This window comes from Camellia sinensis, unplaced genomic scaffold, assembly GCF_055761805.1.
Source record: "Camellia sinensis isolate YWXY unplaced genomic scaffold, ASM5576180v1 Unanchor12, whole genome shotgun sequence".
In the NCBI taxonomy this organism is placed as follows: domain Eukaryota; kingdom Viridiplantae; phylum Streptophyta; class Magnoliopsida; order Ericales; family Theaceae; genus Camellia; species Camellia sinensis.
The window spans coordinates 381,011-396,991 of NW_028128998.1; the positions used below are offsets into that span (position 1 = coordinate 381,011).

The window sequence follows — 15,981 nt, forward strand, 5'->3', positions numbered from 1 at the left end:
ATATCTTTATTTTTTGAAAACTTTTGTGCACAATGCAATCTTGAAAATTGAACAATTCAATCATTTATGATTCAGGTAATCTCTAGGTTGGTATCTGCAAATAGGCATAACAAATGCTACCAAATCCCCACTTTACTGGTAGCTAATCGGACGGCACGTGCAGTGGTGGAGCCATAAAATTAAATTAGAAGGGGCACTTATTAATTACAATATCGAAAATTTTTACCAAAATATTTTACACAAGTTTTTACGATTGATTTCGAGAAACATAAAAAAAAAATAATGTTATTTGTCACTAGTGTATTATGGACAATATAAAAAAATGTGGATATAAGTCTTAAAATAAATTATATAATGATAAAAAAATTTATACAAAATTTGATTAAAAATTCAATATAATGGTAATACCACGTTATTATTAATATGTGATATCACCAACTAATAGTACATAAACACATAGAGAGTGAACCTCACATGTCAAATGTAACTAACAATCCAATAAATTTCATATCTTTATAGTGAGATTACTTATACTTGCATGTCAATAATAATGACATCACCGTTACATTTAAAATTTTTCATAGATGATATGGTTTATAGTAGTCTTTTCATTTTCAATTAAAATAACCATTATTGTTTTCATAATTTTTAAAATGTCATTAACATTTCACTCTAATAATATTTTGGTAATTTTTTTTTATTTAAAATAGTTTCTTTATGTTTGCAAAATTTAAAAAAAAAAAATTGCAAAATCTAAGGGGGCACGTGACCCCCCGGGCCTTCATTTCCTCTGCCACTGAGCACGTGATACCTCCTCTACCCGTGTTTTCGGTCATTTGCCATGGATACTCAGGCCAACTTAACTAATACCAACTACACCCTCTATCTGGACTTATCAATGTATTTACCCTAGAAACAAATCAATATGATATTGTTTCACAAAACAATTCATTTCCCAAAACAATACCTTTTTCCAATACAATGTTCAGAATCAATAGTATCCATGACAAAAATGAAATGACTATGCAAATGCCCAATGCAATAATAAGGTTCCATGTAGACATCTCAACAATGCCAATTCGAAAGGGTGATAATAATTAAATCACGTGACAATGCTATACAATTCTATATCAAAGCCTTGGAATTTCTCAATTATCCACACAATCCTCCATTGTGATCAAATTCCACATCTCTCATCAATATAACATTATAGTATTTTTTTTCCCCAAGAGACAATATAACAATAACATTATTCATGAAGGCTTCTCATGTTGATCATCATTTGTAGCATTTATTCTTCCACAATACCAACAACAAGCTCAAACTTTTCAATTTCTACAATTTCTCATGAAATCTCTTCATTTGACACAACTATAGAATTTCCTCCATCATTTCCTCATATGGTAAATTATCAAGCATCAATTGCCAATCTCACAACTTTTTTCCAAAATTCTCAAATTCTAGAGTTTTATCAAAACAAGGTTTTTGTTTCATTTTCGAAAAGATTTTTCCAAAACCACACCCACATCTTATAACATACTCATATTCTTAAGAGTTTTGGGAAAAATAAATGAAATCAACTCCATTCATAAACTAGGGTTCCACAACCCAAATTCATCACTCAAAACATGTATAAACTTGCAAAAATGTATATATAACTCAATGATTATCCATACCTCAAGTTTTGGAGATGAAGATGATGAAACCTTAGAAATCAAAGTCGACAAAAACACGATCCGCTCGGTTATAAACGTAGCCCTCGCCGCTCTCTTCGATTTGGTGTAAAAAGCCCTCTCAAGTTCTTGGTAGAACTTGCTAAATCTTAGAGAGAATATTGAAATTTGGTGTGTTTGTAGAGAAAAGGGAGAGCAAATATGGATATAGAGAGAGCGAGAGTTGAAAAGTGGTCAAAACGCCTCCCTTTGGATCAGTTTTGAGAAAAAGGGCATGGAAATCGAGACTGATGTGCCGAAATTTGCACGAGCAGAATCCCAAATCCGCACGAGTTGTTTGGCATTGCTCTTCACGAGCAGAATGATCTAGGGACAGCGCAAAAATTTCACCTAAATCCACTTGAGTGGTTCCTAATTTCGCACGAGCAGAAATTTTGCCCGTAAAACCCCCTCCACTGAGTGGTTCTGCTCGAGCGGTTCCACCAATCCGCACAAGCAGTTTTGCCAGGCAACCCAAAAAATAATTTTACACCCTAAGGCAAGTTCTAACCTCCAAAGTTCAAAATTTTCAACTCGAAAACATTAAGAGGGGTTAAGTAAGAGTAGAAGGAAATTTCAACTACTTAAAACTATGAATGAAACACCAAAAGAAGTACATATTATTCCACTTGTAGCACCTGTATCCTTCAAAGCTTTTGGGAAGTGTATTTGAATCCTTTATTTTATTTTGGAAATCTTTGGTGTTGTTGTATCTTGATTTTGGAGGAGTACGAATCGATTTAAATACGTCGGAATTGTTCGTTCACGCTTGTTTACGTTGAAAAATTGTTTGGGAACTTAGAAATTCTATTCTAGAGTTGACACCAGCCCTCCTAAGGGTCGACCCTTACCTATTGGTGAAGTTTCTGTATGTGTTGCTGGAATTTAGGGTCGACACCAGCCTTAGTGGTGTCGACACCTGCTTCTTGTTGCTGTCTACAAGGCTCAACACCAGTCTGGGAAGGGTCGACCCTTGTATGTTGCTGAATCTGGGAGTTGCTTGCTGGAATTTGGTGTCGACACCAGTCTGGGAAAGGTCGACATCTTGCCTATTGCACTCTTTGCTTTTCTGTCTGAAGGATCGACACCTCTGCTGAAAGGGTCAACCCCTGCGAGTTTTTTTTTTTCCAGATTTCAGTCCGGTTTAGGCGCTACTTTTTTAGGGATTTTGACTTGATCTTTTGGGTTTACTTTGGGAGTTCATTTTACTTTGACCAAGCATTATAAATAGGTCCCTCACTCAACCTTTTCTTTACTTTTCTTCTCTTTTTCCCTCTCCAAACTGTGAGTTAGTCTCTCCCTCTCTAAAATCACTTTTGCTTAAAGATCTTTAGATCTACTCACTTGGAAGCATCTCCTTGCCTTGCTCCTTTGAGATTAAGTGTAGAGCTTGTCAAGAGCTTCGTTTTGATCGGGGCAAGTTGTTGTTTCGTCGCCGTCGACTTTTGGGCTTTTTTCCCGTCTCTCTCTTCTAAGCTTGACATAGGGATCTTTTCTGCACTTTCATATATATTTAGCTTAGTTATTTGTATCTTGTGTAACAATGAGGTGATTTGGGAGTTTTTAAGGCAAACCTAGGGTTTGGGCATAAAATGGAATGAGGGGTTTTTGGGTGAAGGTGAAATAAATGCTTGAGGGGTTTGAAAATGATGTTGTATTGTGTATGATTTGATGATTTTGGCACTTGGCTAATATTTGGGAAAAATTGAGGATTTGCCTTAATTGAATCAAATTATTATTTTGTATAAATAATGGAAATTGACATTGAAAATGTGAAATTAAAAGGGTGTTGATATGAATGGTGGGATTGGTTTTGTGTTACTCCATTCTTTGGTAGTTTCGAATGAACTATCTGTTATGAGATTTTATATCTGTTTTGAAATAATTGTATTGGGTTATTGGTGGAGGATAGCTATCATTGTTGTAGAAATTGCATGTGAATTAGGTGAATTAAAACTAATCACTTGTACTTGTCATTGAATATGACTATATTTATATACATTGTATATATATGGTTATTTGGGAGTGGAAAGAGGATGTACTCCATTATTTGAGCTTGTGATTAAATACATTGCATATGTAAGAATGATTGTTTTGGAGAAGAAAGGGGATTGACTCTATTACAATTAAGTTAGCCGGAGTATCTGGGGTGAAAGTCCCGAAATTATACATGGGTGCCTAGCCCCGCAGACGAAATATTCGTAAAATGGCAATTGTAGTACTTGTATAGCCTATGTTTACATGGGTTCCGTTTGACGGCTGCCTGCGGACGAAATATTCGTGAAAGAATACATGGGTCTCGTTTGACGGTTGCCCGCAGACGAAATATCCGTGAAAGAAAAGTTTGAAGTGCTTACATGTTGATAATGTGGTTCTAGAACTAATAAGTTGTAATCTCATTTGGGTTATTGAAAAATGACGAAATTAGCTTATGTAATTAAATGAAATGAAGGGAAATGGCTTAATGATTGAGTTTGGAAATTGAAGACCATACAAAAATGTGGATGCCTTTATCTTTGACGTTGTATATGCATAGTGTACTTATACCTTTGCTAAATTCCATACACTGTGTTAGATTATTTGTACTGGGATGTGGCTCACCCTACTTGGGCATAACATTTTCAGGTAATGATGGCATGCTTCCACCAAGGTAATAGCGTCGGAGAAACTTTTGGAAGCAAAGGCTTCTTGTTTTGATTGTATATTTTTTGTAAAGCCAAGAGCTTAAGATGTAATGAGCAAAGCTCACTTTCGATCATAACCAAGATATGTCTTGGAAAGATAAAAGCCCATAAGGCATTTAATTTTCTGTTATTAATTTACATTATACGTTGTAGATTCAGAATGAACGTTTATGAATGTATAATGCATGTAATCCCTTTTATAATACGAATTCTGTTATGTGAAGGTGTACTGATTATGTTATATTCATTTCTCTTATGAGTTGGGTTATTTGTATTATTTTGAGGGCGTCACACCACTACATAAAACAATTCAAACCCGAGACATCACAGAGCGGCTTAGTAATTCTGCTCGGTAGGGGGATTATCTTGGCTAAGAAAAGTGTGGAATTAGGAAAATAGTAAGTAGATTGGGTCTACCTGGTTGTCCACCTGGACATCCTCCTGGACGTCCGGCCGGTTGACCGGAACAATTTTTTTTTCTTTAGCAATTGCAACTTGTTATTTTTAAAAAATAAATTATATTTGTTTTAGATATTTTTTTAATATAGAAATTATTTTTGTTAGATTTTTTATAAGAATAATTTAACAATCCTATCACTAACCATCTTCAACATTATATTATCAAAACAAACACAATTTCACCTAATCTCCTCACTAACAATTCACACATTAATAATTTCTTCACTAACTATCCCCTTACTGACAATCTCATCCAATTTAATTCGCCAAACAAACGTGGCCTTAATGTAAGGGCTCTGCTAACTACCAGACTTTGGTCAGACAAGTGGCCAGGTTGTTTTGATCCTTTATCGTTGGATCATCTTGCTGTGCGCGTCAAACAAAGTTGCCAATTGCTCCCTCCGTTCGATTAAGATCATCAGATGGTTGTGTCGTTTGGGTTAGCTGAACCTATGCCCCTATCTCTGACAATTGCGGTTCTCACTGTTGATTATGAATAGATCTAAGGGCATCCCTGCATTCTGCAGATTTTCTTCTAGAAGGCGATTTTACTTAGACTTTGGTTACGTAACACTGTCTTTTCGTCTTATGGACCTATCGATGATCTAAGCTTTTCTCTCGATTCGTTCTATTGGGCTAGGCTTGGACTTGGGCTTGAGTTTAGACTTTGGGCCAATGTTTTTACCTCTGGACTTTCGGTCAATGTTTTTATCCCTCCACACACACATACATATATATTGTATAAAACAATTATATGATAATTCAACTAACTCTCCACATATATATCATCTAAAATTATTATATGATAATCAAACTATAACATATTTATATTTAATTTTTTAATAAATTTTATATAATTTATATTTCTACATATTTTTATTTTCCAAATGAATATAAAAAGAAAATTAAGTAGTTAGAGTTATTTTTAATTTTATGTTACTAATTCTTCTTCTAATTTAAATATTACTTTTAATATCAAAATGAGTATTTATTTTATTATTTTATAATTTAATATATATCATACAAAATTATTATATGATAATTACACTTTTATAATACAATATAATTAAAATTATCAAAATATATAAATAATTTAACTAAAATTAATATATATATATATATATATAAATATTTAAGTAACAATTTTATAGAACGATAGCGGCAAATATTATCAAAATAAATAATTAAAATCATACTTTAATTTGGATTTTAAATTTAAATTCAAACTATTATATAATACACATTATACCATTAAATATATTTTTTATAAAAATAATACGTGCATTATACGAATCATTTGCTAATTTTTTTTTATTTATCAAATGTCAAAAAAAAAAAACTATCACTTTGCTTGGTTTAAGTTTTCTAAAAATATTTTTCAAAAAATTTTACTTTCTTATTTTTTGTATTTTTTTTGTTTTTATTGAATTTTTTAAATATTTTAAGCAATTTTTTTAATTTTTAGACACACCTAACATAAATATATTTTAAAAATATAATTTTTGTGAATTTTTTTAAAAAAGATTTACTAAATACCAAAAATTCAAAAAATACGAAAATTTAATACATTTTTCGTATTTATATATATATATATATATATTAATTTTTTAAAATATTTTTTCACAAATATTTTAATTTTTAAATACATCTAAATATATAAAAAAATATTTAAAATTTTAAAAATATCAACTAAAAATTAAAAAATCCAATTCTCAAAAAATTTAATTTAAAAAACTTAAATCAAACCACTACGTCCTTCATTTTGTTGATCACAAACGTCCCCAAAAAATTTAATTTAAAAAACTCAAATCAAACCCACTACGTCCTTCATTTTGTTGATCACAAACGTCCCCAACAAATGAATATGGACGAATTTATAATTCAATACGTTTTGAAAGAGAGAGAACGAGAGAGAGAGAGAGAGAATGGAAAGGAGAAACAATGGCATGTACAGGAACCAGTGTCTGACGATGCACCAACCATGGGCTTCACTGCTCGTTCATGGCATTAAGCGCATCGAAGGCAGGTCTTGGCCTGCCCCTATTAGAGGTTTGTAACAAACCCCAAAACCCACTCTTAAACCCCTTCTCTCTCAATTCTTCAAAAACCTAACCCTAACCCTAATTTTCACTTTGTTTTCTCTGCTATATTCAGTTGTTTTTTTGATGTTTAACCTGTTTGGTTGCTGAGAAGGAAAAACACTTCAAAACCCCTTTGTCTCTATTCTTCACAATCCTAATAATGATCACTTTGTTTAACCTGTTTGGTTTCTGTGAGAACTTTCGGAATTGAACTGCTTTTGTGTGCGTGTATATGTATATATGAGTTGGCTTGGTTCTAAATCATTCCATTAATAGCCGAAGTTACAATCATGCTCTGTCGCTCCTGCTATGATCTGGTGGCTTGTTGGGTTTTTTCATTGGTTTGATCTTTTGCCAAAATATTGTATTTTAACTAATTATTAATAAAATTACTGTAGTTTTTAAAATAATTTCGCAAATACGGATTTTTAATTGAAATATTGTTTTGTGCAACTTTGCCAGCATATGTTGAATCTGCTATTTCACTCTTAGTACTAAATTTAATTCTTGGATATGCTAGAATGGCTGAAGGAGAGGGGTTCAGTTTATGTATAAGTGTATGTATATGCTCAACCTTTTATTTCAACTTCACCATGCTAGTTAAGTTGTCGACATGAAGTTTGGCCGACTCAGCACAAAATCGTAACTTGAAATTGCGACTTGAAGTTGTGATTTCAAAAAGTGCTGCATTTTGGTAAATTATTTCAAAAGTACAAGATTTTTATAAATAGTTAACTAAAACACAATATTGAGGGTGAAGAAAATTTATTGAATCTGTTTAGTGGAAAGCAGGGATAATGTGCTATTCTTTGGTTGAAAGGTGTATAGCTATTAGTATTGGAAAGTTGGAATATATCCTTGACATCCTGAATTCCTAGTAGTGTATGGTTTTAACTAGTTCTTATGAATCTTAAAATATTTTAGCACAACTTTTGAAAACATCAATGTTGACACTCCAGTTTATTCAGTTGTGATTCTTGGGTTTTCTTATAAGCAGTTTTTTTGTTTTGTTTTTTCAATTTTTATTTTATAACTTGGAGGCTAGTTTCCTGACCAAAAGACAAGACCACTTTTAGTATCTTTTTAGGTTTCCAAATTGGGTAAAAAGATTTAATTTTCAACCTAACTTGGTTGCTGGGTCTATATCCACATTGATCATGGTGACAATAGGTGGGAATTTTGCTTTATACTGCGTAGTTGTTCTTGAGGAGAAACATTCCACTTACATTAGTCAGCAACACTCATTTGTTTCTAATTTTTGAGACCTAAAAGTGAGGGAAGTTACATTAAATTCGATAAATGTCAAGAAAACAAGCAGCTCTTTTATGTTCTATAAACATTTAATTTGATTAAAATCCTATATAAACACATGTATGATAGGTGAGCACGTAGATAGTGCTGGGTTAGTATCTGGATTGTGGAATTCATTAAATGGATTACTATATTGTAGTTATCAGACAGATACAACTTATATTGTCACTCAATTTAGTAAATCATTTAATTATTCAATTTGCACCTAAAAGCACATTACCCTCTTTTTCCTCTTATTGAAGTTATTTTTAAGTGTGGTAAATCTTGTATCTTGAAGGCCGTCTTTGGATCCATGCTGCTGGTAAGGTTCCAGACGATGCTACCATTAAAGCAATGGAGGACTTCTACAGAGAAATATATGCTGTGAATGGGATTACGGATCTGAAGTTTCCACAGCATTATCCGGTTTCAAGACTTCTTGGTATTCAGATTTTGGAATTTCTGCTATCACATGACTCTATGATTCTTGATATTTTCCTTTTTTGTTTTTTTTGTTTTTTTCTGTTACTTTTGTATTGTTTTTAATTTTAAAGGCTCACATTTAAAATAGTTCTTGATGCATAGTAAGGTTTGTTTTTCCATCTAAATTGATTTGCAAGAGACTATCTTTTGTTAGAGGTAGCCAGAGAAAACATCAAATTTGATATACTTTTTTGTCTCTATATTTTTATCTGTCTGTAATGAATAATTCAGGCAAACTACTTACACTTTCAGTTGGATTTGTTCATTTCATATGATTGAATTGCCAAATGATGTTGGTAGTTAGATGTTAGCATCTTTGTGGGAGTTTATGTAATAAGTAGACTTGGATGAGTTGAGTAGTGTAATTGCCTTACATTGGTAACCTCAAAACAATATGAATTGTAGATTGGCTTTGTGTCCGACTTGGTATCTCCATTTCAACAAAAGATGCTATAATAGTAGTTTCTAGTAGTTAGATGATAAATTAATATTTCCATTGATGTGAAATTTTTTTTAATGGGCAATAAAATTTCTGTTAATAGCTTAAAAGGGAAAATACGAGACTAGGTGGAGGACAAGATGTCCACCAAAAATGTAAAAATCAATCAAAAGTTTACAAATCACACACAACCCTCTAGCTCCTACTAATCAAAAAAGAAAGGAATCACACTTAGGCTGTGTTTGGTTCATGGATTTGGAGAGAGATTTGGAAAAGGAAAGAGAAAAGGTAGGTGAAATGTGAATAAAATACACATACGTTTCACATAGTTGCACACGCCTTTTTCTCTTTCTTTTCTTTTTTTTTTTTTTTCCAAATCCCTTCCCAAATCTATGAACCAAACACAACCATAAAAAAGAAGAGAATGAAGGTGAAAAGGAATATACTTAACAAATCTTATCACATTCCTTCTATATCCCCAAATTTATCTTTAAAAAATCTAATGTTCCTGTTTGATCAAATCTCCCAAATTATAGCAAAATTAACACAATCCCAAAGAACTTGAGCTTCCGCTTTGGATCCAAATCTCCTACAATCAATAAGAAGCACTTGTATAGAAGAGGGAGGAGCCACCACTCCACATCCACCATATAAAACAAATTACGCTACAATGATAAAGTCACAGGACAATGCATAAAAAGATGTCAATGCTTTCTTCATCCCTTCTATACTAAGTGCACCATTGAGGGAGCAAAAAAGTAATTAGGTCTCCTTATTTGAAACAAATCATTAGTATTGATCTTATTATGGGACGAAGACGAAGACCATAGACACACTCCTACTTTAATACACAAACATTCCAAATCACTTGAGTAGGATGAAACTATATCTTTGATCACCTTAGGACATCTTGATGCCTTTTAAACTGTTTTTATCAGCTTCCTCATCTGCCTTGACCACCTTTTTCACATGAAGAGAGATGTTGATGCAGAGCATACAATGAAGAACAAGGGCAATTGGGAACAAAGAAAATAGATCACATTGAGCATAAAAGGCTCTTTTGTCCAGTGAATCGTAAAAGTTTGAAAAGATCTTTATAGCTGTAATTTTTCTGATTATTTCTTTATTAGATTGTAAAATCAAGATATTTAAATGTTTTTTGTAGTAAAAATTATCTATGTATTTATAGATGTATCAGAAATATTCTTACAAACTTGAATGTTTTTGTCCATAATACAGGTTGCATTGAAGTGGTTGGTTGTCTTAGATGCGAGGAACTAGCATGTTGGAAAGAGGTGCCTGAAGGGGTGGGCAACCAAACATTTTTCCTTTTTGTTTTTCCGTTTCAATATGATGATTATTAAACAATTGCTATGATAAAGTTTACATTTACCTCAGGGCCATTTTGAGTTGATGTAGGCCATTTCTTCGTTACAGGTGAGGCTGGAAGGGCTGACAAATTTTTGCTGGCTCTGTGAAGAGCCACAAGTAGGTGGTTTTGTACTGTTGTGTACTCTTAGTTCTAAATTTCTTTACCAATAATTGTACATCAAATGCATACTGTTCTGCACATTGACCATGCTGATTGGATTATTTCCCTCAATGTAGAAATTGGTTGTCCCAATGGAGATGCGCGGATATCATGGTGTCTATAACTTGGAAAGAAAGGTATTTGTGGAGCTAAAAATTAGGTGTCTGTGTTTGTCCATATGCACATTCAAGTGATCACTTTTGTGCTCATTTATACTGTTGCTTGGTAGAATTTTAAGATCCACGATTTGGTATGAGTTTCAAACAAAACGATTTGATTTGTGCAATTGAATATTTAATTTAGTGAGTATTATGATTCAATTGTGTTTCACTACGATTCATCGCGATTCACAATGATTCAATTGATTCAGTTTTGTTTCCATAATGTTGAAACGACATCATTTTCACAAAATAAGAAAGATATCAACTAATTGTATTGATGATTTTATTTGTATATGCATATATAATTTTGTTTTATTAATCAAGTGAATATTACGATTCACAATTCACAATTTTAGCAAAATGATTCATGATTCGATTGACAATTTGACGACAATACACAGATATACGAGGCTGCTGTGGGAGGTCTTGTTCCAGTTGAAAGTCCACTACCTGTGAAGTTCCAACTTCCGAATCCACGTGATCCTTTTTCCTTGAAGCCTGGATCGATTTCTGTGTGCTTCCCAGATTCTAAAGCATCTGAAGTGGAGAAATCATCAAGTCTCAATGCAGCCATAGCTGGTGCATGTGCAGCAGCATCACAGTACTCAAAGAAGGGTCAGAATTTAGAAACCAATGCCTTCAAGAATCGACATGTAGTAGAGCATTTTACTAGACCACGTCAACTGAATAGCAACTCTTTGGTTGTGCATAAGATGGCTGCTGATGAGGTGGGCACTCTGGTATGTCATAACAATGAGCCCAACAGTCACTCCGAGCATGAAGGAACTAGCAATAGCCACAAACAGTTTTCTCATGCTAAACTAAGCCATCATCCTGGGCCTTCTTCTAAGGTTTGTAATCTTTTCTCTAGCGTTATAGTAAATTCTTATGATCTCTCCAAGAATTTCCTAACAGTCTGTTTGGATCAAGTGATTTGGTGAGAAATTATAAGAAATGAAAAAAAGAGAACTGTTTTCTCATGTGTGGTATATAAGTTTGGTGAGAAATGATGAGAAGTGGTGCAAAATGAAGAGAAAAAGAACCCTTATTTAATAGGTTTCATTTCTCGTCAAAAGTGGTGAGATTTGGTGAGAAACAAATTGATTGCTAGTGTATTTTTTATTTTTTTAAATTTTTTATTTTTTTATAATATTGAGATTGCCCATTAAAATACAAAGGAAGATTTTCGTTATCATTTGGTGGACTGGGGACGGATTTGTCAACCGAAAAAGGCAGGGGTTGGGGGTCTTGGTGACTTTCAACAGAGCTATGTTGGGTAAGTGGCTGTGGCGCTTTGCTTGGGAACCAAAGCAGCTATGGAGACGGGTGGTGGTTGGTAAGTATGGGTTGGTTAGGGGGGACTGGGGGTCAGGGGATGTGATTGGTTCCCATGGTTGTGGTTTATGGAAAGGTATTTGGTTGGAGAGGGTGGAGTTTTGGGACAGGGTGGGATTCCGGATGGGTTATGGGATGAGGGTGCGCTCCTGGAAGGATAGGTGGTGTGGCGAGGCTTTGCTGGAGGATCATTGTCCTTTGATTTTTGGCATTGTGGGGGATCAGGAAGCTATGGTGGCATCTTATTTGGGGGGTGGGGATGTGGTGGTTTGGGATATTCACTTGCGGCGGTCGATTCAAGATTGGGAGGTTGATCAATTGATGGAGTTATGGGGTATTTATATTGGTTGGGTTGGGTGTGACTGGGGTGGGGGAGAATGTCTTGGGGTGGAATGTTGTGGGGGCAAAGGGGCTCTGTTCTGTTTCGTTCTTTTACAGGGTTCTGGTGGGGGAGGTGGAGAGGGATTTTCCTTGGAAGAGCATTTGGGTGTCGGGGGTTCCTTCTAAGATTTCTTTCTTTATGTGGACGGTGGTCTTAGGTTAGAATCTTGCGATTGATAATTTGGTGCGGCATGGTTATATTTTAGTGAATCGGTCTTGCTTGTTTTGTGCAGATGCAGAGTTTGTGAATCATTTTTTTTGGCATTGTCCTGTGGCTAGTTGTTTGTGGGGACTTATTTGCTCTGGTTTAGCTGCAGAGGGTGATGGATATGTTGTGGAGCTAGTGTGGAGCTCGGGTCGGTCGCTGTCGGCAACTTTTGTGGTCATTATTGCCTCTTTGTTTGATGTGGCTAGTTTGGTTAGAGCATAATAGGCCAACTTTTCAAGAGGTTCATCATAATGTTCTTAGCTTGAGAATCATCTTCTTATAGTTTTGTATAGTTAGATGGAGAGGAAGTTTGATTCGGATTTGTTTGTTTTTTTAGATTTTTTAAATGATATCATTGATTAGGAGTTGGTAACTTTCCCTTTGGAGTTTTGTATTTTTTGCATCATCTTGATGCTCTTTTAATAAAGTCTATTTATTTATCCAAAAAAAAAAAAAAGAACTCTCACCTATATCCCTCTATTAAATACTTTGCCTCTTACTCATCCAAACATGATAATGAGAAAACACAATAATTTCTTTTCTTTTCTCACCACACAATCCAAACGGAGTGTAAGTGCAGTATTAGGAAATGTGCTTTTTTAAAAATTCCTTGAATAGGACATTAATCAGGGGGAAAAAAACATTCCTCCCCCCCCCCCCCCCCCTTTCATGGGCCCATAATAACTTCATAGGTCTAACTCTAATTTTCAATTTCTGGAATTTGATATGCATTTTGAATTACGCAACTTACTGACTCTACCAATGAATATTCAGATATTTGCTGCGGCTGTGAAAGGGCTAAGGCCTGCATGAATTCTCTGTTGATTATTCTCTGAAGAACAAGAATTTAAGATGAAACAATAGTTTGGGTTTCACTGGGTTGCTTGTTTTTGTACATAGAGATAAAAGTGCAGCTCTTTCAAGCAGTTGGAGGACCATGTTGTATGTTTGCCTTCCTTTCTTTCCTCCAATGTGCTATAGAGCATTCATTCATTGGTGTCCCAGTTCTGGAGCTTGACATCAGCGAATTATATTTCTTTCATAAAATAACTGTAAACTACTTAGATTGTTTTGTTGTAGAAGGAATTATAATAAAGTGTTAAAAACTATTATGGTTTAGCTGCATTCATACTGGACAACTGAATTAATTTTCAGTGGTGTTACTCCTATGTGGGGTAGTTAGTTAAAATTAACCTAATATAAAAGCACCTAAAGCACTTACTGTAGTTCAGTGTCCTGATTTTCTGCTGTTTCTTTATTGCCCCTAAACTGCTTTGATCTTACCGTGCTTGCACCCCCATGAAGTTGCCTCTTAAGGTGTGATGGTTTTCCCATGTTTGCCCCAAATATTTACAAGTTGTGCAGCTGTAAAGGAGGCCATCTGGTTGTGTGTTAGCTATTGAATCTATTTGTTCACCGACTTCCTGTTTGGTGGATGACCAGTTGCAGCATATTGTGGTTTGTGAGTATAATGCTCCCTAAGAAGCTACCTCAAGTCGAAGGGTCCTGTCCAAGAAAAGGTTTGCTACTATTCAATGTTCACCCTTTTGTATGTTTATATTATATGCGTTCTTCATTGCTATGTCTATTTGTTTATGGTTGTGGATTTTGGATTTATACAGTATTTGTTTGATAGTATGACCATGAGAGAAAACTATACTGTTTGTGTTCTGCGTTCTGTTGGTATTTGGGAATGCGGAATGCCATCCTAGAAGAAACCAATCTTTTGTTTGCCCACTGTCTCCTTGGCATGATTGGTTCCCTGTTGGAACTGTTTCCCTTATGTGGAAACCATCACCTGTGTCTTGGGCAGGGTTGAGCAAGTCCTCCACTTGAAACTGAGAATGTATTTTAATCAGACACTGAAAAATCGTAATTACAGTTTTATAACAGGAGAGATTGCTAAACCTAGAATGGAGCTAGGATATGTTGATGTTGTAGATGATTATGTTTGCAACAAAATAACGGTTTCAAATAAAAATTATGCATGGTGCAGAAGGCTCGCACGGTGCTCCAATTTTTTATTCAACAAGAAATATGATCGGGTTGATATTTGTCATTCATAGATTTGATTTTGTTATCCATCCTAGGAGTCTCTGAAGAAAACTAGGAGTAGGAGGTTGTAGGGGAAAGTGAATTATTTTTCATGTCGATAATTATGGTGGTTCTGCCATGGTTGAGAATGATGATGTAATAAATTGTCTCTGTGACTCCAGTGATTTGTGTAGCCCTTTTTTATGGATAGTTTATGACTTTCATGGATGAACAATATTTTTTAGTGGATAATTTTTATGGTTTAATTAGTTAGAATATTCATTACTCTGAAGAGGAAAATGCTACAATCCAGCAGTGTCTTTGAAAATATTTAATCACTATGGTGGTATTTGTTATTTTTTTGACCTTTCATGGTTATACAAGAAAGTAAAGGGCTCACTAACAAAAAGTAACCTTTTTTAGCATTTACCAAGCTGATCAGGGCTTTTTTTTTTCTTTTGTTTTTGTGAAATAACTTTATCCTAAGAAGCTGCTAAAACAAAATCCTTTCCAAATCGGCCCTATGACACGGGCAAACTGAACACATTTCAATCAAACAAATTCGAGATTCACTACAAAAAAATTAGAGTTTTAAAGACTAAAATTTTGGGATAAAATTATTTTTTAGAGACTAAATAATTTTGTTATAAAAAGTGTCGTCATCATATTTTTAGCAATAAAAATTAGACATTAGTGATGAATTATTATTCTTTTGGGATTAAACTTTTTGTGTTAAAACATAAATCATTTTGAAATAATATTATTTTGTCCGTAGAAGTTTATTTATTACGGACATTTTCAAAATTTTGTTGTTAAAAGTCTTGTTTTTGATTTTTCAGGATGATTTTTTAGCACCTATCTTTATGACGATGGCAATTGGTTCTTAAATATCTTTTGTAACAAAAGTTTTACTTTTAGAGATTAAAATATTTTGGTCCTTAAAACTCTTATATGTTGTAGTGATTAATGATCGTAAAAACAAGTGTAAAGCTCTTATCATGCAAATCTTAATTTAAGTGTTTTTTTTTTAATTTTTTTATAATAATAATCTTTTCTGTTTCTGATAGTGTATATTGTACCGACAATGAAATGGCACAAAACAATCACTATAGTGTTTAAGGGTTGCTATTTGCTTTGCGAGCAAATAAATTGAACTTCAAGTAGGCAATCAATATATTTAGGT

General features: G+C 33.9%; 1 protein-coding gene across 3 annotated transcripts; it reads left to right on the forward strand.

The window, feature by feature from the left end:
- Positions 1-6,686: 6,686 nt before the first annotated feature.
- Positions 6,687-13,990, forward strand: LOC145788561 (uncharacterized). 3 transcript variants are annotated; one of them, XM_082911696.1, is made up of 7 exons: positions 6,687-6,904; positions 8,525-8,668; positions 10,388-10,455; positions 10,586-10,636; positions 10,757-10,816; positions 11,242-11,691; positions 13,539-13,990. In XM_082911696.1, exons 1-7 carry the CDS (start codon positions 6,781-6,783, stop codon positions 13,575-13,577), a joined length of 936 nt encoding a protein of 311 aa, XP_082767822.1. In that variant the 5' UTR covers positions 6,687-6,780; the 3' UTR covers positions 13,578-13,990. The 3 variants fall into 3 exon arrangements, with proteins under 3 accessions (XP_082767822.1, XP_082767824.1, XP_082767823.1); XM_082911698.1 differs by lacking the exon at positions 13,539-13,990 and adding an exon at positions 12,790-13,221; XM_082911697.1 differs by lacking the exon at positions 13,539-13,990 and adding an exon at positions 12,874-13,221.
- The last annotated feature ends 1,991 nt before the right edge of the window (positions 13,991-15,981 follow it).

Bases quoted from the DNA above. Each gene is read 5' to 3' on its own strand.
- LOC145788561 (XM_082911696.1), top strand. From the start codon at position 6,781: ATGGAAAGGAGAAACAATGGCATGTACAGGAACCAGTGTCTGACGATG. The intron at 6,905-8,524 runs GTTTGTAACAAA...TGTATCTTGAAG, and splicing joins TTGGCCTGCCCCTATTAGAG to GCCGTCTTTGGATCCATGCT. The intron at 10,817-11,241 runs GTATTTGTGGAG...GACAATACACAG, and splicing joins TCTATAACTTGGAAAGAAAG to ATATACGAGGCTGCTGTGGG.